This window comes from Perca fluviatilis, chromosome 23, assembly GCF_010015445.1.
Source record: "Perca fluviatilis chromosome 23, GENO_Pfluv_1.0, whole genome shotgun sequence".
NCBI classification, from domain to species: Eukaryota; Metazoa; Chordata; class Actinopteri; order Perciformes; family Percidae; genus Perca; species Perca fluviatilis.
Genome location: NC_053134.1, coordinates 25,091,404 through 25,116,551, shown reverse-complemented (window position 1 = coordinate 25,116,551; position 25,148 = coordinate 25,091,404). Strand labels below are relative to the sequence as shown.

At 42.6% G+C, this 25,148-nt stretch overlaps 2 protein-coding genes across 8 annotated transcripts in view; one reads left to right on the top strand and one right to left on the bottom strand.

Annotated features, from left to right (window-relative positions):
* Window positions 1-2,553, top strand: part of LOC120553669 (EF-hand calcium-binding domain-containing protein 6-like) — a 70,487-nt gene extending 67,934 nt beyond the window's left edge. For all 6 annotated transcript variants that reach the window (XM_039792323.1, XM_039792320.1, XM_039792322.1 and 3 more), the window contains one exon: window positions 438-2,553. The gene's annotated coding sequence lies outside the window, so the exon portion shown is untranslated. The remainder of the gene's footprint in view (window positions 1-437) is intronic.
* An 805-nt stretch (window positions 2,554-3,358) lies between these two features.
* Window positions 3,359-25,148, bottom strand: part of mpped1 (metallophosphoesterase domain containing 1) — a 101,960-nt gene continuing 80,170 nt past the window's right edge. Inside the window, exons 4-6 of one of the 2 annotated variants that reach the window (XM_039792316.1) lie at window positions 16,933-17,048; window positions 11,239-11,352; window positions 3,359-6,245 (exon numbers count right to left, since the gene is read on the bottom strand). In XM_039792316.1, the coding sequence (XP_039648250.1) occupies window positions 6,127-6,245; window positions 11,239-11,352; window positions 16,933-17,048 (349 nt within the window). In that variant the 3' untranslated portion in view covers window positions 3,359-6,126. The remainder of the gene's footprint in view (window positions 6,246-11,238; window positions 11,353-16,932; window positions 17,049-25,148) is intronic. The other variant, XM_039792315.1, reaches the window with a different exon arrangement.

The following is a 25,148-nucleotide window of genomic DNA, read 5'->3' as shown; positions in this document are numbered from 1 at the left end:
GGAATCTAAGAGAGGGACTAGCAGATGGAAATGGAAAAGGGATGATCAGAAACTGAGGAAAAAAAAATAAAAGGAGCTCAGGATTATTGTTGGATAGGCACAGTGAGAAAGAGTATATGAAAGCTAGTTGTATTAATGGCAAAGTACAAAGCCATCTGCGAATAAATTACCCGGTCTCCCCTGGGATTACTAATGTAATTATTTGAACGGGGGTTCTCATTAGAATGTGCAGAGGTGTGGAAGACCTGCGGAACAAAATGGGAGACAGAGACGGAGAGGGCTGTTGCTACTGGAAATTAACTCGCTGGCTCCGGGCTCTATAATTGATACGAGACACAGATACCTTTTTGAGTGGAACAAAAGAGAAGAACCAAGACGGGGAAAAGTTTCCTCAGCAGCCTTAATTTCTTTCTCTCTCTCTATCTCTCTCTCTCTAGAACAAGAAAATAAAGGCGGGGAGAGACATAAGGAAGGGAAGTAAGGAAGCATGATCCACCGGTCACAGATAAGGTTTTATTCAATCAGTGAATAATCTCTCAGAACCAGCAAAATCCTTCTGGTTTTAAGAAAGAGAGGTACTTTACATTTTTAGAGTTGTCTCCAGGAGCAACCCAGTAACATGTTGCCACTGTTGGGTCTTCGTTTACTTGTTTTACAGTTTAAAAATAAAAAAGCCCCCAACAACGACGGCAAAATACAATACCATATGAACACTTTCATTCCAAAATGCTATACATCCATTTAAAAAAAAAGAAAAGGAAAAGACCTGAAGTTCATAACCATCTAGTCTTGTTGAAATATAGAGGGTCCAGTCAGTAAAAATGTTACCAAGGACGCACGCTACTAATGATGCTTTTAAAAAAAGTACCACCGCAATCTGCTTTCAAGTCTCAGCTGTCAATCATTCAGCCTGTGTAGGCGTCCCTATATTTATTTTCTTTCCCCAAACAGAAGATATCTCATTTTGGAACAAAACTCTTCATATGCAGATTGTCTGAGTAGCAGAAGTCATTAACTCCTTTTAAGCATGCCTCAAGAAAGAAATCAAGAAATAGTACAGCACTTTTTTTTCTCTTTTTTTTTTTTCTTGGAAAAACAGGAAACACATAACACAGCTACTGAAGCAGAAGAGCATCAAAGTGAGACGTCTAAATGAGGACTGGAAGTGGAGAGTCGGACCAAACAGACAGCTTTTTTATGAAACTGAGAGATGAAAGATCCTCCAATCTTTTGGTTTTCAATAGTTCCCTTTATTCCTTTCTTGGAACATTTTCCTTCATAGACATTAATTAATTAACTTTGTGTTTTAAATGATGAGGCTGAGCGCTCCCTCTCCTTTTAAGGCCCTGACACACCGACCCCGACGGCAGGAGGAAAGCCAGTCGGACTGATCAGTCTCCCCTGAGTTGGTCCAAAAAGGGCCTCGGAAAACACCGAAGCAACGCCGATTTGAGCGTATGTTCTGCGCGTGGGACGAGACGTAATACGTCATCATAACAGCAGGCGTCGCTGATCTGTATTGTCGGCTAAAAAATTTAAACCGGCAGCTGATTGGACGAACACGTCACGTGGGTCTGGCTGCTACCGGATTTTACAACCGAGCGTAATGGCGGCTCGTTCAGAATACAATCTCATATTTTACGAAGATAGTTCACTGAAACGTGTTTCCGAAAACCTTTAAAGCGATTCAGATTCAGCAGTTGCTGAATCTGTCTTCATTTCAGATCAACAAAGGTCAGTTTGAAAGATTTTCGTCAGATTTTAAGAGGCTGTTCGTCACGCTAACATAAGTGCACTGATTCGCTAGTCAAGGGCTAGCACTCCACCAGTCAAGTCGGCCAAAATGAAGGCCGACGGCCGCTCTGACTGACGACAGAACGCAACACACCGACTGTCCAGACTGTCCGACGGACGATAATCGGGTTGGTGTGTCAGGACCTTTAAACTCTCCTACTATTCCTATTAAATACACCCACCCACACAGACACACACGCCCTATGTTGTGCTTGCACACTGTCCTCTGGATACATTCAAACTATCACTGCTAACCCTGATCTAAAGTCTGCCCACTTCATGCCTAAAATCCTCGGTTGTAATGATATATTGTGCCAGAGTTCAACAAATAACCGCTACAAAACCAATAAGTTGGACTTGCTACTAACAAAATGGCGCAACTTTTTAGTTTTTTTAATGAACAATTAAAGGTACAGTAAGCGATGCAGCGCAAAGATTGTTATTTGAACTCATGACATTATAGTTTTATTTCCTGATTCAAACCAATATTTTTTTGAATGATTCAATATCGATTTATAAAATCCAGAATCGATCTCTGTCTGTATCATATCAAACTAGAAGACCTAAGATAAAACTAAAATAAAACTCCAAAGATAGGCTACATTTTGGCGAGGGAAGAACTGGCATGGCCATTTTAAAAGGGGGTCCCTTGGACTCTAAACTCAAGATATCTGAATGATATGTCACTCAGTGAAGCTGCACTTTATTGTGTTGACTGCTGTAGTGTGTTCGTGTTTAATAAAAAGTACGTTATCGTAACTGGATCTGGGTCAATTCTTTATGTAAACATGAATCATTTGAATAATGCACCAGGTTAGAGGGAGCCTTGTACATTTGTAGAATCTCTTTCATATCCGAGCAAAATTGGTTTTGCAACTGAAATATCCCTAATCGAATTGTTATTGAATCGAATTGAAAATCAAATCCATTCAGGAAGTCAGTGACTGTGCTTGCCACATGGCTGTTTGACTGCCATCATTCTGTTTGATAAATTAAAAGGACTGGGCAACATTTTTGTGGACAATTTGTCAATTTGAGTTGGCATCATACTGCAGTGTTCATTATTAGCCACTAAATCTAAAACCCTATTACCTGCTCACACATTCAAAGATTTGTGATCAATAAACCTACGATCGTCTTTGGACGCCATTGATGGTTCCACCAGCTGTTTAATAACTAATAACTAACTTGTATAACCTGCACCAACAATATTGCCAGCACATTCATATTTAGGCTGTTATTCTCTCACGATTCGTACATATAACTACGAAACCACCATCTTTTTTCTAATCTTAACTAGTTTTGGTGCCTAAACTTAAAGCTTTAGTGTGTAACAAGCCATTGCCAAATGAGTTGCTCCAAAGCTAATTAAGACTATCAGCTCCACACAACTCTCTGGATTTCTCAGTAGGACTATGTTCAGAAGATTGTGGCGTCCGGTGACTTTCCCGCGCAGAAACTTGAGTGAAGATAATGACCTCTTCTGAAGAGTTCATCATGTTTTTTTAATCCTCCGTGTCCTCCTTGGCTGCTAGCAGCTGCATGGTCACGGAAGGCTTGTGTCATGTGGACGCGCCGACAGTTTTGTTGTCATTACTTAGAATTCCTCATGGGGGCGACAGAAACTACGCACTATAGCTTTACGTGTTGTCGCTGCATGATGCTTACTTTTTGTCTTACAAACTGCCACGGCACCTGAAAGGACCGTCACCTCGCGGTGCAAAGTCACTTTTTGTCGGCTAAACTCAACTAGCAACGGCCGCTAAAACAACTGATAGCTCACGGTGCTCTGTAGACGGCTCCCAGTAACCTTTTGTCGGCTAAATTGAACTGTAAAGACCGCTAAACGTAACTGTCATGTGACCGATCGTCACATGACCAACCGGTTGCCGCCTAATTTCGTAGGATATCGTACGATTTGGTATGCATTAATTTTCTTTCATGAGAATGCGTTGTCATATTCACCAATTTCACATATGCCACATTTAGAAAAGGGTATTAGGTACCCATTTCAAAACTTTAAAGGCACTCTAAAGCATTGAGTATCGAAAAGTGCCTCGTTATTCAATGCCCAATTGTAATACCTAAGGAGTAAATCTCATCAGAGTCAGTGAGCCAATAAGCATGCAGCATGCTTCTACCAATATCTAATAATGCTGGTGATTGGCTGTCTAACGTTACACGTCGTAGAGGCAGGCAGGGAAAACTCTACGTTACGCACAGGGCTCAAGTAGTAGGAGCTGAAAAATAAATAAAAAGATTTGTGCCGTAATGTGTAATGTTGTATTTCATCGTTTAGGAACCGGTATTGGTATCGCTACCGGTCTCGAACATTTTTGAGCGATACCCAGCCCTAGTTCTAGGACTTCCAATTTAAGCTCTGGATGTATGTGTTGTCAAATTGATAAATGTGATTTCACTACTCGCCCTTGTTCTTAAAGCTGCAGTGGCCATACTCGCTTCACCCTGTGCACCGTACCTTAAACCTAATCCTAATTCTAAACCTAAACCTAGCCTCTTGAAGAAGCCACGATCAGCCAACATGTCTGCAATTTCGTTGTCTAAAACTCAAACTGCTCCACATAACATTAGCATAACACATACTGACACTCATACTGTTGTTCGTGCTCTTACAAGTGCACGCACCTCCCACCATTATTCACACACACACACACACACACACACAGAAACATTAAGACATCAGCTGGCACAATGAATGCTGATGTGCTGAGGAAGCGGGAGTAAACTGCAGCCCCAGGGAACGTTCAAACCTAATGTCGGAGAGCAGGAGGATCAAAGTGTGACGTGGTCTTGTTATGCTAAGCACATTCAGACTCTTACTGAGAACAGCCAAATTCAGAAAATAGAGCAAAGGGAGGAAAAAAAATGAAGCTTTTTCTTTTTAAAACACAGACGACCGCTAAAGAGACGTGAAATAGTTAATAATCACCATAATGGGGCCCGAGCAGCTTCACAGAGAGAGAAAATACCATAATAAGCATTTACATTACTAAGAAATAGACCAAAGGTAATGTAATAAGCACAAATATGAACTTTTTTTTTTTTAAAGCATAGCAACAACGTGGAAATCTTCAAGTTCTTATTTTCTTTACATTGACAGAGTACATTTACAAAGACCAGTTACACTACATGTAGTTACAGATTTACTCCTCTTTAAAAAAAAAAAAAAAAAAAAAGGATAAAAAGTTCCATCTCTCCCAACTCGAGGGAGGGTGCTTGAAATGACCACCGCGGCTTGGAAATTGGGAGGTTAGCGTGACTGTACAGAAGCAGCGTTAGCATGTAGCACCTTTACGTCGTATGTTACCTGCAGTCCAAAAGGCCCGCCTTCTCAGTTAGTACCAGCATGGAGGATTGAGAGGGAGAGAAAAAAAAGAGGAGAAAAGGTGATAGGGGAGCTACGTGGAAGGAGGAGTGGAGAGGAGAGAAAAAAAAAAAAAAGGGAAAGTGCTGCATGTGGTTAAGAGGCTTATGGGGGCTGTAATGGGGCCCAGGGGAGCGGTGTCATGTTTGACACCCTGACTCTCACACAGCCCCTGGCAGAGACCTCTTGCTGCCCTCACACACTCAATTTGATCACACACACACACACACTGGCAAAAACACACACACACCACACCGTGCTCCGGGCCAGAGGAGGGGAGAGAAACAGGAGGAAGATAAGGGTGGCAGAAAGAGGCGGGACGAAATGAGGAAAAGTAATGTTTAAAAAGTGGGGGGAAAAGTTCCGTTCCAATCCCCCTGGGCAAACGTTCCGTTGCTGTCGAGGTCGAGGCTTATCCACAACCGTCCCGGAGACGAGGCGTTGGGTCGTTTCACTTTGTGATTTACAGTTCATATAAATGAAGTGGAAAAAAAGGGCCAACCGGGACGTCTGGGTGCCTCCTGTCTCTCTGAGAGTCCCATCAGATTGTCAGTGCAGTAAAAGAGGACAGAGAAATGTCCGTTTGTCCGCATGTAAAAGCGTCTCTCCGCCTCGTCCGTGTGTCTGCTTTTAGACGCAGCGTTGAGATGAAGAAATGGTGGCAGATAAAAAATAACATTAATATAGCATGAGGGAGCGTTCCTCACTGAGTCCGCTCTATCTCCAGGCATGTGCCATACTGTGTGTGTGTGTGTGTGTGTGTGTGTGTGTGTGTGTGTGTGTGTGTGTGTGTGTGTGTGTGTGTGTGTGTGTGTGTGTGTGTGTGTGTGTGGCGTTAAACACACACGACTGCCTGGTATTTACAGAAAACCTGCTCCGCTCTCATCCCCCGACCTCACCTAGCTCTCCTGATCGGCGGCCGGCGTTTTTGGGCGACCTGGCTTTAGTCATGTGGCCCGGGGGTTTGGAAGGTCGAAGACGATGGGCGCGTTCATGGGCAGGAAGTTGACCGTGCAGGCCGAGGCGTTGACGAACGTCGTGGTGCCGTCGGTCATCATGCCGTAACCTGGGGAGCAGTGGAAAAGGTGAGCTCCTGCACGCCATCAGCATAAACATAGACAGTCACGTTTCCGAACCTTAAAACGGGAGCATCTATGTTTCTGTCTTACAGGTGTGCTCAGGTTAAATACATTTAAGAGTTGACAGGAACGCACAAAGGGCCCTACTATCTAAGTGCACGGCGTGAAGCGCCTGGCGCAGGTGCGTTTAGGGCGTCTATGAATCCACTTTTGTTAGTTTGACGGCAAAAAAAAAGGGTCTGTGCGCCGGGCGCATGGTTCTAAAGGGTTGTACTTAGTGTCTCCATTAATCAGAGGTGTGTTTTGGGTGTAACATGCAATCAACCAATCAGAGATCATCTCCCATGAGCAAGCAGATCATATCATAATACTATTTCACATTGTAATATTTTTGTTTGTAATCTTTTGTTTGCATGTTTGCTGCTGTGCTTACTAATGGGCTGTCAAAATAACAATGAAATGCTGCGTTATTGACTTTAGAACAGGTTTTTGTTGGTCAATGGCGCGATCGCTTCCCACTGCCTCAAGATAGCAATACTCACAGAAAGCACCTGAACACACCGCCCGCAGGTGCATTTGCTTTTTAAACGACGCGGGCGCTGGACGGGAAGTTGACAACTGCGTCGGTCTTAAACTGGCTCCTGTGGGTCATACTAGAGGGTGCTAGTCATGTATTACTCCCTCGACTAATGTGTGTATTAGACCAGTGGTTCTCAACTGGTAGGAACTGTTCTGGGTGGCTCGCAGACAGCTGGTCAAAATTAAATAAATAATATTTAATGCGCATCTGATTCATTTTGACGGACACGAGTCAGAGCCGTGCAGCAGTCTAGCGCCGTAGTCATCATTTGATTAACGTGTACTTTAAGTTTGTTGTTGATGTTCAGGCTTATTTGTTGTTGTTTTTTGCAGTTTTGATATTTTATTTATTTTCATGGTCACTTTTGTCCAATGCAGTTGGCATGATCCTCCTCAGTTTCTTATTAATGTGCTCTGAAATACACTTCGTAAATATGTGTATTAATGGTTTTTTTTTAAATGATGTGCGTGTGTTTTCGAAGCCTATTTCTGAAAAAATAGATATGCTTGTTTTGAATTCTATAAAAGTGGGTGGCGACTTTATGACCATGGGGAAATGTGGCTCACAGGGGGAGACCAGTTTAGAACCCCTGTGTTAGACGACCTATGTGGGCATATGGGTTGGAGGACTTATTGTAATACATGCATGTTTTTAATTTACTGCTAAATGTTTTCATTTTCTCAACTATTACTGAAAATAGACCAGTTGTCTTATCAGTCATTGTATTTCTCTCTTTTTCTCTGTTTTGACCATAGTCTCTCGTCCTCAGTGTTTGACACCATGCCTATCTCAGATGTTACATGTCTGAGCTGCAGTAGTCAGTCATAAAGCATCTATTTGTATACATTTCCATTCTCTCCTCCCATCCAGTACATTATGCCTGTTAATAGGAATGCCTTAATATACAGTTTAAACACACGCATTTTTCAGCATGTGCAGTTTTTCTTTTATCATAATAGTGCAAAACTTCACTGCAGCCCATTAACCGCATGCTACTAAAATGTTGACTCCCCAAAAGGCACACAAATATGCAGTAATAATCCACTAATATATGGTTAAATGATACAAACTAATCAGAGGGAGTACTGTCAATCACAGTGGAGCCCAGGACGAATAGCAACTGAGATGCATCTGATGGGGATCACAATACATACCCAAACATCATCTATTGGACGTTTTAAGCGCCAGGTATCGCAGCGCGTTCGAAAATGCTGAGAATTCAGTTTGAGAAAATGTAAGCATCAGTGTGACACTAACACCGCTACAGTTAAAAAAAAAATCGCTGCTTCAAAGGCACTTTGGATCAACGTTCCTTCCAAATGGCAGATGTAAAAGTGTTACCATTTTGTCAAACACAAGTTAAATACCATTTCTCCGAAAGTACTGCAATTTAGCTTTGCGCTATCAGTGATTTTTTTTAAGTGTAGGTGTCACTTTCAACCATCTCTTGGATACGAACAGATGTCTGTGTTGGGCCTTTCAGATTTAGAATGCATGAATACAAAAAACACACTGAGGATAACGTCTATCATTCTGAATATCTCTGAGTCCTCACATTTATAAAGAGAGCGGCCTTTTTCTCCTGTTACAAAATCTGAGTTTCTAATCTGGTTCTCTCTGATGTGGGGGGTGGGGGGGCACTGCTCCCGGGGCTCAGTGCTGACCTGAAGCCCTGACCGAGGAAGCAATCCTCAGTCCAGGGAGACGGCCTCTCTGCCCCTGGCTGGCCTGGGATGAAATGCGGCTCGGCTATTCTCGAATGTACCCTTTAATCATTTTCATCATTCATCGTTGCTCTTCGAGAAAACTCTTGTAGCCTACATTACATCCATATTATCTAAGCTTACGTGGCTAGAATTGAATTTTCAGTCAATTTAATGAACTTACAAATATTGAGCTTAAGGCATAGATAATACTATGATCTAGATCAGAGATCTTCAACAGGGGGTCCTCAGAGTTACTTCAGGGGGGGGGGCACCAAATTATAAATGTTATAATTTCATCAAGACACTTTACAGATAGAGTAGGTCTAGACCACACTCTATAATTTACAAAGACCTAACAGTTCCCCCAAGAGCAAGCATTTAGTGCGACAGTGGTGAGGAAAAACTCCCTTTTTAGTGTCCTTGCTCCGGTGCTGCACGGAAATCTGCCGGATGCATGTATTTTCCGTTTCCTTCCGCTTTCTTTGTGTCGGAATTCTAACCTCCGGTGGATTTGTGAGGACTATGGTTAACTGCTCCTCAGATCTCTGCAGGGTAAATCCAGACAGCTAGCTAGACTATCTGTCCAATCTGAGATTTCTCTCGCACGACTATCTTGCAGTGGCTCTGTGCGGAGCTTAGCACCGCCCATGGCAATTGTGATTGGTTTTAAGAAATGCCAGTAGCAGGCACTGCAGGGCATAGCAGGGCGTGCCCTGCCTATTTGTGAGAAAACTGTGATGATAGTCTTACTGGCCTATAGGTAAGGTAGCCATCCACAGATACAGTTAATAACTGAGAATTCACTGTGCCACATGAATTACAATTATTATTTTAATAGCTTAGTATTTTATGCACTAAAAAGGTACGTATGAAGGCGTTAGGCCGCCCTTCTCTGTATTGTAGGCCCAGTTTAATATGCAACTCAATTTTATACAATATATATAGTAGGGGGTCCCTGCTCCGTCTCTCTTTAAAGCCATAGTGCGTAGTTTCTGTCTCCCCCCCATGAGGAATTCTAAGTAATGACAACAAAACTGTCAGCGCGTCCACATGATACAATCCTTCCGTGATTGCGCACGCGCCCCCACCCCTCCTCCACACAGTTACCAGTAGCCAAGGAGGACACGGAGGATTAAAAAAAACATGATGGACTCTTCAGAAGAGGTCATTATCTTCACCCTTTTCGCGTTTCTGCGCGGGAAAGTCACCGGACGCCACAATCTCCTGAACATAGTCCTACTGAGAGATCCAGAGAGTTGTGTGGAGCTGATAGTCTTAATTAGCTTTGGAGCAACTCATTTGGCAACGGCTGGAATGTTAACGGACGTTCATTAATATCAAAAAGTTACGCACTAAAGCTTTAAGTTAAGACCCCTGATCTAGATACATGACTTTTCCTCTATTTGCGCTACATCTACATGTGACTGTCGGATTTACATAATAAGGTATATGTTTAGATATGTGAGAAAAATGTAGACAGAGTGATGGTGGAAATGTGTGCAAACAAACTGCCGCCTTCAGAATACGGTAAAGCTAGAGGCCCCTTTAGTTTGATGCTAAACATGATGTCGCAACCATATGAATTTAGGTCATTAGGATTTATGTCAACCTCAAAATGTGTAATTCTGTAAATACAAAAAGGAGGGGGGGATCAGATTATATTTAGAGCACATCCCTGACTGAAAAACATCACATTGCAAATAAGTATGTGGGGATGTAAATGAATACACACACATGAGTCAAGGGTGTGATTTCTACTGGGATTCTTTCTCCCACTCCCGTCTGATTGATGTACTAAAAGACCACCAAACACTCTTTAGTGTCTTCTTATTGACCAACTGACAACATCCAGGGAGATCAAAATGTTAAAATGCTCATTTAAGCTTTACAAGCAGTAGTGGGGGCTCCACAGGACAGGCTTGTTTTCAGGTAACATACAAGCTGTTCCGCCTTCTCGGGGGAGGTTGTCGTAGATTGTGAGGTTGACTGCAGACACTACTCAGGGCTGAAAAACTCGTCTGCATTTTCAGGAGAAAAAAAATCATTTAGCTGTTCTCTAAATTATACTCAAAAATAGCAGGTTTTTATTGTTGTTGTTGACTTCACTGTGTAAATCCACATATGGATATGTATGAAGATACTAACTTTGTTAGATAACTCTTGTGTGTGTGTGTGTGTGTGTGTGTGTGTGTGTGTGTGTGTGTGTGTGCACATATTTTGTTTTCAAAAGCTTGAGATAAAATCATGAATATATGTGAATTTAAAACGCATGGTTGTTTTTTTCTTGCATATCAATTTCATTTTTTCCCCCTTTTTCCATTAAACATGGTCAGACTTTTTGCAGGTGAAGTTTCCATAATTGTAAAAAAAAAATGCTTTATTATACAGTACGTAACAACAGGAGAAAATATAGATTTTTAAAGTCAATGTGAGTACACTACTCAACCTCTGCTTGAACTCGAATTTTCATTTGATGTAAAAACTGTCATGTTAATTTACAATGTCGATGTTTTATATGTACCATACGTGCCTGGGTAGTAACCGCAGTATTGTGTGTGTGTGTGTGTGTGTGTGTGTGTGTGTGTGTGTGTGTGTGTGTGTGTGTGTGTGTGTGTGTGTGTGTGTGTGTGTGTGTGTGTGTGTGTGTGTGTGTGTGTGTGTGTGTGTGTGTGTTTTACAAGCGCATGCGCGTACCTTCATGAATGTGTCCGAACACATGTAATTTGGGCTGGACTCTCCTCTGGACTGTGTTGAGCAGCTCCATGCACCCCACGCGCTGCATCTTTTTCGGGACCCAGTCCAGGAAACCTGCACACAGCGACATGCGAATCAAACACACCTCACTCTAAACCCGCTGCTTCTCCACGGATCCTGCGAACGTCACCAGGCCACAGACGAAGAGCTGTGGCCCAAAATGAGATAACGAGGTGCTGAAATGGTAGGTAGGCTAAAGGAAAATGATCATCTTAAAATAGAAGATATACATAGTGGTCTTGAAGAGGAATCTTTATTTTTTTCCTGTCTCGGTATTGACTCGGTCTTGACTTGGACTTGAACCTTTGTGGACTCGGTCTCGACTAGTCCTGGTCTTGGACTTGTCTTGGACTCGACAAAGCTGGAATTGACAACAGCAGGTGTGGTAAAAGTACTACCGCCTTTGTCTAAAAGCGGCCGTTACACACACAAAGTTACACACAGCCACTTTAATCCTGTTAGTTTTCTACACAAACTGGCGGTTGTACAGTAATGATCCTCTCTGGATCATTTCACTAATGCGTTCAACGGGCAACCGTGTGATGTGATTTTCGGTGATTTCCGCGGCTGAATGTGCCTCCGCGAGGGTCATAAATTTCATCTCCCTTCAAAAAGCGATACATCACGTTTTAGAACCACGCTCGCCATTTCGGGTCCTTGTCTAATGGCAAACTGCAGATCACACCACACACACAAAAGACAAAAGCAGCCATAAAAAAAATAAAGATCAATCACAGCCACACACAGATGCAGACTACACAGTGTGTGTGACAAGGATGAAGCACGGAGGGTATATGATTTAGTGGCTGCTCTGAGAGGAGGGATGCTGCTCATGCTGAGTCAATAAAAGCATCAAGTCGGAGAAATAAAATGACTGAGGAGCTCGTGCCTCCATCTTCCCCTGCCTTCTGTCGCTCTGGCCAGACAAGGAAAAAGAAAAATAGAGTGAAGTGAACAAAAGAACAAATTATCAAATGAGAAAAAGAAACCGAAAGACTTAAAGTCCCGCTAGGATTGTTTTGATCAATCGAAACTTTTGCCTGTGAAATGCCAGAAATTTGTATACCTCATCAAATTCTCAAAGCTTGATATGACGTCTTATAAACTGCATATTTTTTTTCCAACCAGTGTCCAAAATCAGGTTCATCCTCTTCAGGCAGACAGCTTCTCGAGAAAAGAGAGGCAAATTTAAAGATCTGTAATCCACTGATGGCACAATTTGTCTGGAAGCTGCCAGAAAACTGACACCATAAAAGTGGGGGTCCAGAAAGTTCTGTCTTTACCAAAAATGTCTGTGGAGGAAAGAGGTCATTACTGTCGTCTCTGGGATTGCACTTTTGTATGAACATTGTTTCTAAGATTACAGATAAAAAAATGATGAATTAAGTAATGCTTAAACCCACCAGACTCCATTTAAATAAACAAAACTTCTAGCGTGTATAGAGCCAACGTATTTTCACATGTAGATCGGTAAACTATGTGTTTATTTCAACCACAACTAGAGTTGTGATGGTTGGAAAAGTGGAAAGACGACCCAAAACTGCTTTTCATAGTTTTATTTTGTAAAAATTGTTGCTTGTTTGCAAGCCGTGACATCTCTCTCTCTCTCTCTCTCATGGGCGGGCAAAGCAGAGAAAGGGGAGGTAACCTTGCTCCTTATGACCTCATAAGGAGAAGATTCCTGATTGGCCCATCTGAGCTTTCATTTTCTCAAAGGCAGAGCAGGATACCCAGGGCTCGGTTTACACCTATCACCATTTCTAGCCACTGGGGGACCATAGGCAGGCTGGGGGAACGCATATTAATGTTAAAAAACCTCATGAAGTGACATTTTTATGCCATGGGACCTTTAAGTCTCAAGTCAAGTTTTTTAGGCGGTCGATTTTCAAGTAAGCCAGGTCTCAAATCAGTCCAAGTAAAGTCGGGAGTCCTTATTTTTGCGCCTCGACTCCAAGCCGCAAATCTCATGTCAGTTCTCATGTCAAACTGTCGTTTGAATTAGCCCCTTGCTTAGACTTAGACCAAAACTAGACAAAAGATTGTGGCCATATAATAGTATGCTTATGTGCTGTGACAAATGAGAAGTAGCAAGTTTCATGATACGGTATCTTGAGTAAGTCTTCACCGGTTCAAAAGAAGAGAAAGAAAAAGACTCTCTAGGGGACGACTTTAAGATTCTCTATGCATTTCTTATTTTTTGACTACCAAACAAAGTGCTAAAAATCCCACTCAAGTCGAAGTTAATGGACCCTCTCAGATTCAGCACAGACATAAAAACTTCCATGTTCTCAGCTGGCAGTGAATCACTCATGCAGGTAAAGTAATACAGTCGGACTTCTTTGTCCTCTAAATGTATCTACCTGTAAAAAAACAACAACCGTACTTTTAGTATCAGTTTAAGTATGAAATGCCTTAAAACTGTAAATGTGTTCTTTACAAGCCTTGTGAGACTGTGGAAGTGAAGTGAGAAGTTACGAGGGCTTTTTGTGTCTCGGGGTATTTTGCTCTAATGTGCCGCTTGTTTCAAAGCAGCTGCTGCTATGGGCACTGCGCCTGTTTTCCTCTTTTTTTCATCTCGCTTTCTCTCTTTGTCTCTCTGCTGTTAACTTCTTTCTCACAGCCAGATAAAGAGGCCATATTTTTCCTCCCTAGCTGCCGATCTGCCGTTTTTGACCGCGCCTCATAAAAGACGGGAGCTTTCGGTGCAGTGCAAAACGACATCTTGCTCACACTCCTTTTTTTTCTCCGTCACCTTCTGGGCCATCATTCGTTTCACACTCTTTTAAAAAAAAAAAAGATTTCGAAGAAAGATTTCTTTTCTTGACCTCTAGTGCTTAAAAGAATTCACTTCTTTAATTGTCCACACTTTTCTTCTCCATCCCCTTTTTCCTTTATCCTTCTTTCTTTCTCATGCCATTCCCTCTGTTGCTCAGAGAATGTGTGTGTGTGTGTGTGTGTGTGTGTGTGTATATTTGTGTGTGTGTGTGAGTTCTCGTTTAACTACATTCGTGGGGTCCAAAAACCGGGAATACACTATACTTGTGGGGTCCGGACAGCTTTGTGGGGCCAAAATGCTGGACCCCTCAAGTTTAAAGGGCTGTTTGAGGGTTAAGACTTGGTTTTAGGATTAGGGAGAGAATTAGGTTATGGTTAGGGTGAGGGTAAGGGTTAAGGGTTAGGTATTCAGTTGTGATGGTTAAGGTTAGGGTAAGGGGCTAGGGAATGCATTATGTCAATGACGGGTCCCGACAAAGATAGTAAAACGTCTGTTTGTGTATGTGTGTGTGTGTATGTGTGATGCATTAGTAGCCTGCTGTAGCAGCTCCATATGCCGGTGGCTCATACGAGCAGATAGCTGGAGACACTTCGCTAAGCTGAATGGAAAAATAAACGGGCGCCGGTGTTCGCAGCCGCGACGCAAGACACAGAAATCAATCACACACACTCGTCTGAGCACCACAGCTGCAGCGGGAGATGAGGTGTGAAAGTGTGAGTGAGAGAGTGAGAGTCAGAGAGAGAGAGAGAGAGAGAGTGAGAGAGAGATAAGATTGTGTGTGCACGAGCGTGTGTGTGTGTGTGTGTGTGTGTGTGTGTTGTGTGTGTTGATGTGTGTGAGACGGAGACGTGCCTACAGGATGTCAGTTCGCTTGTGAGCCAGCATCTGTGTTTGTTCCGACTCTTGAATGATTCCTTCTCCTCCGTAGGATAATAATATAATGTAAACATTATTTCAGTAGCAGGTGACAAAAACAATGGTTTCACACGGGACACAAACTGCCGGTCCCCTGGGGGAAAGTCCTGTGTTTGTTTCATGTACTTGCTGCCAGGACCACTAGAGTCAAGTCCTCTGGGGTGGGGGTGGGGGGTGGGGGAGGGGTTAAGCATCGTAGAGAGCGTTTACAAAAACTCACATGATGGTGGACTAGCATTTTAATTGCAATGTCCCCAGTTCAGGCCCAGCTGGCAACCTTTGTTGCATGTCGTACTCTCACTGTCATCACTTTCCTGTATGATGATCAAATATAAAACATGATGCATATTTTATAGGCTGGTGCTAGTATTTCTAGACCCAATATATTTAAATGTGACTACTTTTAGGTCAATAAATGAATACATAAATACATAATTAAATAAATAAACGGCAGAGGGGCCAGATTTACTGCAGTTTTTTGGGGCCTGTTTTTCAGGCACAGATGTGACGCCTTCTCCCCAAGCCCATGCAGCGTATTCATCAAACGGACGCAGCAGGCTGGAGTGGTGTTCCGATGAATTTACTGATCTAAACTGAGCCCAAATGGGCGTTACAGGAAGGTTTATGGTCGCCGCGGTGTTCCGCGAGCCAGAAAAGGAACGTCGCCGCGCCTTTCCTGTCCGGCGCAAAGGCTCTGCAGGTTGGCGTGGCGTTGGCTGTGCACCTCTGGATCATTAGAACTCCAGTACGACGGTGTTTATCACGCAGGCGGCCTGCTTTCTTTTACTTCCGCTCTCGACTTCTTCTCTACGATTTTTTTCTTTCTTTTCATAGCCATAGTTAATATTTAATAATAAGCTATTGCACTGTTCAATCCCTGCACTGTTCACTTTTGCACTACCACCACTGCACACACTCTACCATAGCTCCTTATCCTGGTCATTCATTGCATCACATGGTCAGTCCATACCAGACCTTTGGAATCACTTCACAGATTGTCAACTCTTTACATTTCTGTGAGTGATGTTTATGTATGTGTGATATATGTGTGTTTGTTGTGGTATGGTTGTCTAAGCTACTGGATCTATCTATCTATCTATCTATCTATCTATCTATCTATTTTGTTCTATGCCCGCCGCGTTTTGGAAAAAGAACAACAAACAGTGAGTTGAGCACACACATCTGCGTGCACGCTCGTAGCTTGCGCGCCATCTGCAGAGGCCCGCCGCGCCACGGTGCCTTGCGCGAGTGTAGACTTGAGCTTTACAGGAAGGTTGCAGTGGTGAAAAGAAAATGCTGATTAAATATAGGCTTGTATATAAATGAGAAGTCGTTATCAGATTAGGCTGTTATTCAAGAACACTTGATCTGATTTACTGTAACGCTAACAATCAGGGCACAAACTTGAATGTGATCTTGAGGGAAATGTAAAATAACTGCAGGCTGCAAATGCATGTTGCTTTCTTTTGATGAGACATTTACAGCGTGTGTTTACCTCTGTATTACCATCCATATCAACACACTCCACCTCCTCCTGCTGCTGCTCTCTCTCTCTCCTCTCTCTCTCTCTCTCTCTCTCTCTCTCCACCACTTGCATTGGCTTGTGTATATTTTGCGCATATATGGTTTGTATTCATATTTAGAGAGAGATTAAAAGATCATGTCATTAGAATGTCTTTTCACAGTTCAGTGATCTGTTCACATGTGCACCTTCAAATGCATCATGGAGCATGTGTGTGTGTATGAACAAAATAAACAAATGGCCACAAGTACAAGTATGTGTTTGTGATGCCCGTGCCCAGTGCCATTATGTTTGTTCATGCATATACAGTATTTGTATTTGTGTCAGTCTATGGTTTGTGTGTGTGGTGTGTGTGTGTGTGTGTGTGTGTGTGTGTGTGTGTGTGTGTGCGTGCGTGTATGTGCTGTAATGTGTGTCTCACCCAGTGGGGGGCAGTGTGTGACCAGGATGTCTGTGTTGTCGGGGATCTGGTTCCACTTGTCCAGCAGAGCCTGACCCCGCGGCAGGTTGAAGCCCCAGCCGTAGTACCAGGGCTGCCTGCAGACACACACAAAACACACACACACACACACACAGACAGACCGAAAGAAAGAAAAACAGAGTATTGGTTAGTACACTCACTGTCAGAAGTACAGACATCATGTGGGATGTTTTGAATCATATGTCACACACCTCACTCTCACATCAAGTAACCTTTACATTAATAACGCTGCTCATTAAAAAGGGATCAGAGTTGAGGGGAACACTGGACCTAACAACTTGTTCACATTCCACTCACACACTGTGTGTGTGTGAACACAGTGGCCACAAAACCAAACAGCAGGAACATGTACGTACAACACAACTAAATGAACTACTTCTAATTTGTGCTGTGGACAAAATACCATACTACACTTTGATGACGTTTTTTTTATTTTTATTTTTTATTTTGCTGACACTGTTGATCCTTTTATGGTTGTGATGAGTCCGTGTTGACAAGGGTCTAATTAATATAATCACTTTGTGAATGCAGTTCTCCTGTTTAGCATATATGCAACGTTTGGGCACCGACAGCAAATATGTGGCCTCTCGGTGCTGTAAGCTCTTCTGATGAATTTAAACTCATTGTCAAATCAGACCCTTTATGTCCTTTCTGTTATAACTGACTAACCTTACTGTAACATAAGAAATGGTGGCTGTGTGTGTGTGTGTGTGTGTGTGTGTGTGTGTGTGTGTGTGTGTGTGTGTGTGTGTGTGTGTGTGTGTGTGTGTGTGTGTGTGTGTGTGTGTGTGTGTGTGTGTGTGTGTGTGTGTGTGTGTGGGTCCTTACTAGAGGCTCTTTAAGAGGCTGTAGCGGGCTCCATTATTGTTTTTTTTATTTTATTTATTTTTTTAAGTTTTTATTCATTTTCATAGCCAATACAATTTTCAGAACCCGTCCTGGGTCCCAAACGACAATACAGTTTCTCTCTCAACCTCTGCCCTACTACAACAATCGAAAAAAGAAAATGATATGACAGTATCACAGAAGCAGCTCCCCTATGTCTTCTTTAACAAACTGGTCAAATGGCCTCCAGATTTTCTCATACCCCCCCTCTATATATATATATATATCTCCAAGGACATACATTGCGCAATATTCTTGAGCCAAGCACCAATTTTCGGTGCCTCCATTTTCTTTCAAATGAGTGCTTTAGTCCTTTTTAGCGGGCTCTGTTTTAAAGCTATAGTGCAGATATTGGTATCATATTAAAACTAGATGACTTAAGGCAGTGATTCCCAACCAGGGGTACGTGTACAGGGGGCTGCAGTTGCCAGGGGGGTACGTTGAAAGATTATATCCAACTAGTGCAATTTAGAAAATTTTGAAATTATGATTTGATAAAAAATAATATAGGTCAACTGTAACACCTCAGCTCCAGTCGATGTTGCAGTTATGTAAGAGAAAATGAGTTAGCAAGTGAGCACAGACGTTTTAACAGGTAGCTAAAAGTAATGGCTGAACAGTTAGAGTTCTAAGTAGTGGATAAATGGTTGTAATTGTTGTTTACAGTAAAAGTAACCTCAGTGGATAAACTGTCAAATATTCAGCTTCATTCTAAGTAGTAGTAACCTAGTAGGCTAGCAGTACAGATTGCTGACCAAACTGTTTCTCATATAATATCCACCTTTATATAAATAGTGTCATACATTTGAAAAATACATTGGGAATCGATGAAGGGGTACGTGAGTTCATCTGACAGGGCTGTGGGGGGACCTCAGACCCAAAAGGTTGGGAGCCACTGACTTAAAGTCAGTCCTTCCAGAAAAACACGGAGTTTTTTTGTGATTGTTGCGGGCAAAAATCCTTGATTATGCGGCACGTTTTCTTAAAAAATGCGATGGAATATGCGGGATATTTATGCAATTTTATGCGAAGAAATTGTGGGAACTTGCAAAAATTGGTGGAAATTGCAAAAACTGTTGTTTGATGAAAAAGAGAAAAAAAAGTGATTCCCCCAACACCCTGCTTTTCGATGATGTTCACGTCGCGTAATTACTTCACTTCATAACGTTCCCATGGCAACAGGGGAAAATGGCTGCTCTTGTGTGAAGTAAACGCAACATTTTCAACTTTCTGCTAAGATATATTATGGGACTTTTTTTGCAACGAAAATGCGGGGATTATGAAATCATGCATAATCGCATAGTTTGCGCGGAAATCGGCAATTTATGCAGCGAAAGTGCGCCGTTATTGAAAAAATCCCCCATAAATATGAGACTTTGGACTTTGGCTGATTATGCATTGAATTATGCGATCGCATAATCGCGTTTTTCTGGAGGGACTGTAAAGCAACGCTATGGAACTTTTAGCTGCAGCTGTAGTTCCAATGAGACAACCTGTAGGGGGGCCGAAGAGGGAAAAGTTACATAGTGTTGCTTTAAGGCACGTGTCAAACTCAAGGCCCGCGGGCCAAATCTGGCCCCTAGCAGATTATGTTCCGGCCCACGTATCAATTTAGGTTCACAATACATTTTGGCCCACCTAGTTTTTGACAACTTTTTCCGATGTGGTCTCTTTTGCCGATGTTTTTTGGGCGCTTTTTTTCTACGATGGCTGAGGAACTTTCTCCTGACTTCTTTAGGACTTTATGTCGACCAAACTGTAAGTGAGAAGGCAATATGACACATGCAATAATACAGTCAAAGGTATTTGGCTTTTTTGATTTAATAAAAGCATATCAATAAAGTAAACATGTCTGGCCCTTGATGTGATTCTTATTTTCCGGTGTGGCCCTCAGTGAAGTTGAGTTTGACACCCCTGCTTGAAGGCATCCGCCCAAACTTGTCAGGAAGGGGGCTAAATAATGCTTCAAAGTTAGGCCAAATTTTGCCATAGGAAAAACTGGCAGGGGCATTTTTCAAAGAGGTTCCTTGACCTCTCACCTCCAGATGTCTGAATGAATGCCCCCCCTATGCTAACCCCACGCAGTTTGCACCCCCTTTTAAAATGAAAAACACAAGGAAGAAACACAATGTCAGTCTCCTTCCTTTTAGTGTCTAAACATGAGGGTTGACCATCAAGGTGAGACGCAAAGGGGGGGGGTCTTATGAAGAGCAGTCATCTAGCGGAGGATGAGGGGAGGAATCAAGCTGGTCCCTGGGGGAAAAAAAAGCTACATTAAACATCTCCTTGATCACAAACAGCCCTGGGACGCTCCACGACAGGAAGACGAGGGAAGAAAAGGGGGGAGAAATGAGAAAAGAAGAGAAGAAGAACAGAGCCTTGATGGCTGGGGCTCGTGTCCCTTTACTTTGATAACGGACGCCTCGGCCGTGAGTGACGGAGAAGAAATTAACATGTCACTTACAATCTGTACCCCGATCCATCTTCCTCTCCAACACCCGCACAACAGTGTGTGTGTGTGTGTGTGTGTGTGTGTGTGTGTGTGTGTGTGTGTGTGTGTGTGTGTGTGTGTGTGTGTGTGTGTGTGTGCAACCGCTGGCGACGACGTCCCGCCGCGCAACCAGCCTTTTTTTTTTTAAATTGCCGAGTGCAGTCACTCGAAACGCCAACTTTATCGCTGTGGTCGCTGCCCGACACGTCTGTGCTCAGTGAAACATCAGATGAGGATTTTTTAGAATAATATCCGGAGTGTGTGTGTGTGTGTGTGTGTGTGTGTGTGTGTGTGTGTGTGTGTGTGTTGTGTGTGTGTGGTCTGACATGCTTGGTGACTTCAAAGACAGATGGGGAGACAGAAAGACAGGCCTGCACACACACACAAACACACACACACACACACACAGTCCTTCTCTCTAATTAAGAAAGCTAAAAATGGGGACTCCAGGTCACGTGCGCAGGGAGGGGTGGTCAAGCACATGTGGGAGTGCATCATGGGAAATCGCGTCCTATTTCAGCTGGAGTGCACGCGATTAAAATCCCCTCGCTTCCTGAACACCAGAGACAAAACTTTTCTGACGAATGATCTGATGCTGCCCATGAACACAATTTCAATAATTCACACTGCGAATATTAAAACATTTAGACTGGTCTTAGCATATTAATAGGCCGCGTGGAATGTAATATTCATGTCCATCTTCACACGGACGTCTCAATTAAAATGGAACGAGCTCTTGTGGTGCAGTTGATGCTCCCGATTCTCTCAGTGTGAATGGAGGGATGACGAGAGAGCAAAGGAGTAGAGGAGATATGGTAAACGACCAACGGATGTTGATTTATTTTCATATATATATATATTTACTGTATAACATGCATAACAGAGTCATAGATGAGCAAAGAGAAAGATTCATGAGGATGGAGAGAACCAGATGCTTGGATCCATGGATAGAGGAGTTCAAGTCAACTTAAAGGACCATATTGTACTTTTGCATGTTTAACTACCAATCATATACTCTTTACCAAGGTGCAATTTTGCAGGGGGGGGGGGGGTGCATGGGATTGCCCCCATTGTGGTATACTTCACCAAGAGACCATTATATACCTAAAATAGAGGTATTTTCTAGAGCCAGTCCCACAATGAGCTTTCCTTAGGATGTGCCATTTCTGTGTCTGTAGCTTTAAATGCTATTGAGGAGGAGAGAGGGTGGGGGGGCAAGGTGGAGGGTGGGGGTGTGGCCTTGACCAACTGCCACTTTGCTCGAAAGCAAATTAATTTTTAATTAATGTTAAAAAACCTCATAAAGTGACATTTTCGTGGCATGGGACCTTTAAACTAAAGCGCTGTAACCTGAACAGTTTATGGTGTGATGGAGGATAAAATCCGAGCAGCAGTTGCTGGTTGTATTTAGCCGCTCCAGAGCTCCGGGTCTCCGGCTACCAACGCCTGTTGTTTAACTCCCACACAATCTGTGATCGATCAATGTTGCTTTTGAGTTCCTGTCAAAACTCGTGAAAACATACCTTGGAATTAAAAACTTTATTTTAATCTTTTTGGAGGCTGTTTATCTAATTTTGGATAGAAAAAGAACTCAGGTTTGACATTCAGTATACTTAAAAGAGTGACGATGCAGTCTATCATTTTGTCAGCCGAGGATTACAGGATCCTTTATAAAGTACCGCTGCTTGGATCGTTTTGGGACATCAATCATTCTATAGGAGAAGGCGCCTCTCTTTGTCAAATGGTTTATATCTCATTTTGCAGCAAACCTCTTCATGGTGTCCACCGTGCCAGGAAAACATCCATGCCGACGGTATACTGTAAACACAGATTTAGTTGAAATAAAAAAATCTAGTCGTCACTACTTATTCTTTCATGTATTGTGTAAAACCATATTCATTACTGAATCACATTAGTTGTTTGTAATAATCAGCTTAAGTATGCAGTGCACATATTCATATTTAGCAGAGATAACTAAGGATGGTAAGTTTCTGTATGGGAGGGGTCATTGGAACTGTTCTTGGCTGAAGTGGTGCAAAGGCTCATGGGAAAAAAAACATGTTCTGAACGGTTTCTGTCCTAGTTAAAGTGTTTTTTAACAATGTTGTGTTAATGTTTTGGGTGTGCATTTATGTTATCTGGGTTTTAGTTTTGTATGGTTGATTTAGTCTTCATGTTTGTCTCCATTTATTGTTGCACCATGACCGAGACCTGGGGGGGGGTCTGGGTAGGGAGGTGGACCAAGGAGAAACATACATGCAGAGTACAATGGAAAATACAATCTGAGAATTGTTATTCTTTCTGTTTTACTGAAACTAATGTATTGGGTACTTAATTCTTAAAATCGGGCTGTCATAAGGAAAGAAACATATTTATGTAAAGTGCTCTGTCTATAGTTTATATAAGTAGAACCTAATCTTTCGTATTTATTATATTTAAACAAAAGTAACTTATGTTAACTGATGGTTTTCAGTGATGTCTACTATAGTAAACTTGATTTGTCTACTGCATTACTGCTCTGTGGTAATACAACTTGACCTGTTAAAAACCTAAACCGTGTAAGGTAGTAGGTATCCACGCTAATTCCTAGTAAAGTCAACTCATTTGCGATAACAGCGTCTCCTAGCCTAGAAATCTAGCGGCAGCAAATGTAATGTGCAGCCAGGGTCAGTCTAGCAACTCTCCGCTGGCTTGCGAGCTGGAAAAACAAATTTTGGTCAGGCCAATCACATCGTGTATAGAGCCTGTGGGCGGGGCTTATGGCTGCTGCTGCTGGGAACAGAGGTCTTCTGGAAGACTTGGAGTTCAGCATCTCTTTGAGAAAAGAACGGCACAGAAATCATTCTTAAAAAAAGGGAAGATGTGTTCGGAGTTTTGCCGACCGGATACGGCAAAAGTTGAATCCATCGACTAGCGTTGCTCTGGTTGGTTGTAGCGCTATCCTATTGCGTGCAGAGGGAATTTGAAAGACAACCGTTTATCCCGCCCCTCGGATTGAGCCCTGACCAATGGTGAGTTCCCAGACCCAACATCTGGATGTGGGTCTGGCTCGTCAGGCTAGGCGTCTCCACCGCGGTTCTTAAAGAGAGATAATCTCTTACAAGGAACTGGCCGTAGCTTCTCTCCATGAGAGGCCGACTCGTGTGTTTGCCGAGCCAACCTGAGACTAACTGAATGTAATTCCATGGATATTATCCCTGCTTTAGAATTATGAATTATCATTTTTTTTTTATCAGGTAAGGGATTACAATGGTACAAGTAAATTGTGTTAACGTTGAGGAGGAGAATCAGGCGAAGCGTGTAGCTGTAGCACATTAAAGATTGTTATAATGTGCTGGGCTGGCATTTGGTACGGGTTTTTAAAAAAGAAGAAAACAGATGTTTGTGTTAGAGCGCTCGATCCCCCGGCACGTCTTTAAGGCAACACACTGGGAGAAAAACAACAGCTTTCAAACCATTACTTTCATTTCACTTCTATCCACCCCAACCCCCACACACACACACACACACACTCACACACACACTAAAGGATTTAACACTAAGCACGGCAATGCACAGCTCTTTGCTTAAGTTTTTGAGCTTGCATGTATCACTGCGTGTGTGTGTGTGTGTGTGTGTGTGTGTGTGTGTGTGTGTGTGTGTGTGTGTGTGTGTGTGTGTCTAACTAACGGAGGCCCACTGATATCACTGGAGTAAGTCCATGAATCATTGAAGGGTTCTGCCGAGGGCTGCCGAGCACCCTTCCCTGCCTTCTCTCTTTCTCTTTCCCCTCATTCTCTCTCATCTTCATCTCTCCCCCTCATCACAGCTCTCTGTCCATTTCCCCTCTCCTCCTCCTTCCCTGTCTGTCTCCTCTTGACATATTACTCCATCTCTCTCTCCATCTCTCTCTGTGTGTCTTCAGTTCTCCCCCCCACTCTCCTCGTTAGGGGGAGACGACCTGCTGCCAGGAGAGCAGCCCCCTCTCTGAGAGGCTGCCTCCTGTGTGTGTGTGAGAGGGAATTATTGAAAACCACATCAACAGTGAAGGTATTCTGAGGTCCAGCAGGGAGGAGAGAGGCACAGTGTAGAGATGGGGGAAAGGACTGCGTATTAAACTATAGTACACTCTAAGAAATATCTGTGTATTAACAGTGGTATGACTGTATATTTCAACAGAAATTGTCCATAGAACGTCATTCGCAGTTGATTTTTTATTTTTTTTTGCATTTCGAATTGCATAATCTGTGCTCCGACAACTTTTGTCAGCCACAGAGGTTGGTTTTGGGAGATTAAAGAAGTCACATTTTTCGTCTCAAGTTTTTGTTACTTTTTTCTGGCCTTTTGTGACACTTTTGTAGCTTTTTTTCCCGACCTTTTTGACACTTTTTCCAATGTTTTAGAAGTTGACTTAACTGGGCAGCTTTGTATGAGAGAAGTTTATATAGGCCTAACAAAATGTTCTGTATTCTAACTGTAACTACACACTACATTTCCGTTCTTTAATTACAGGAATTTATTTCTTAGAGTGTACTTTTTGAATACCTACCAAAATGTGTTGGTAGCACTGTGTATTTTCAAGTACCAAAAACACTGGCAACGTTTATTCTTTGATCACATATTTCCTTAGAGAGAGCTTTTTCACTGAAAGACATTTGGGACACATTAAAGTCGCAGGCTGCATTCAACCAAAACAACGAGCTAAAAGACGCTAAAACAATCTGCAGAGTTGGCTCATAATTCTCTGTGGAGTCGTTGCTGTGAGTGACACCTACATCAACCACAGTCATGTAATCCATCG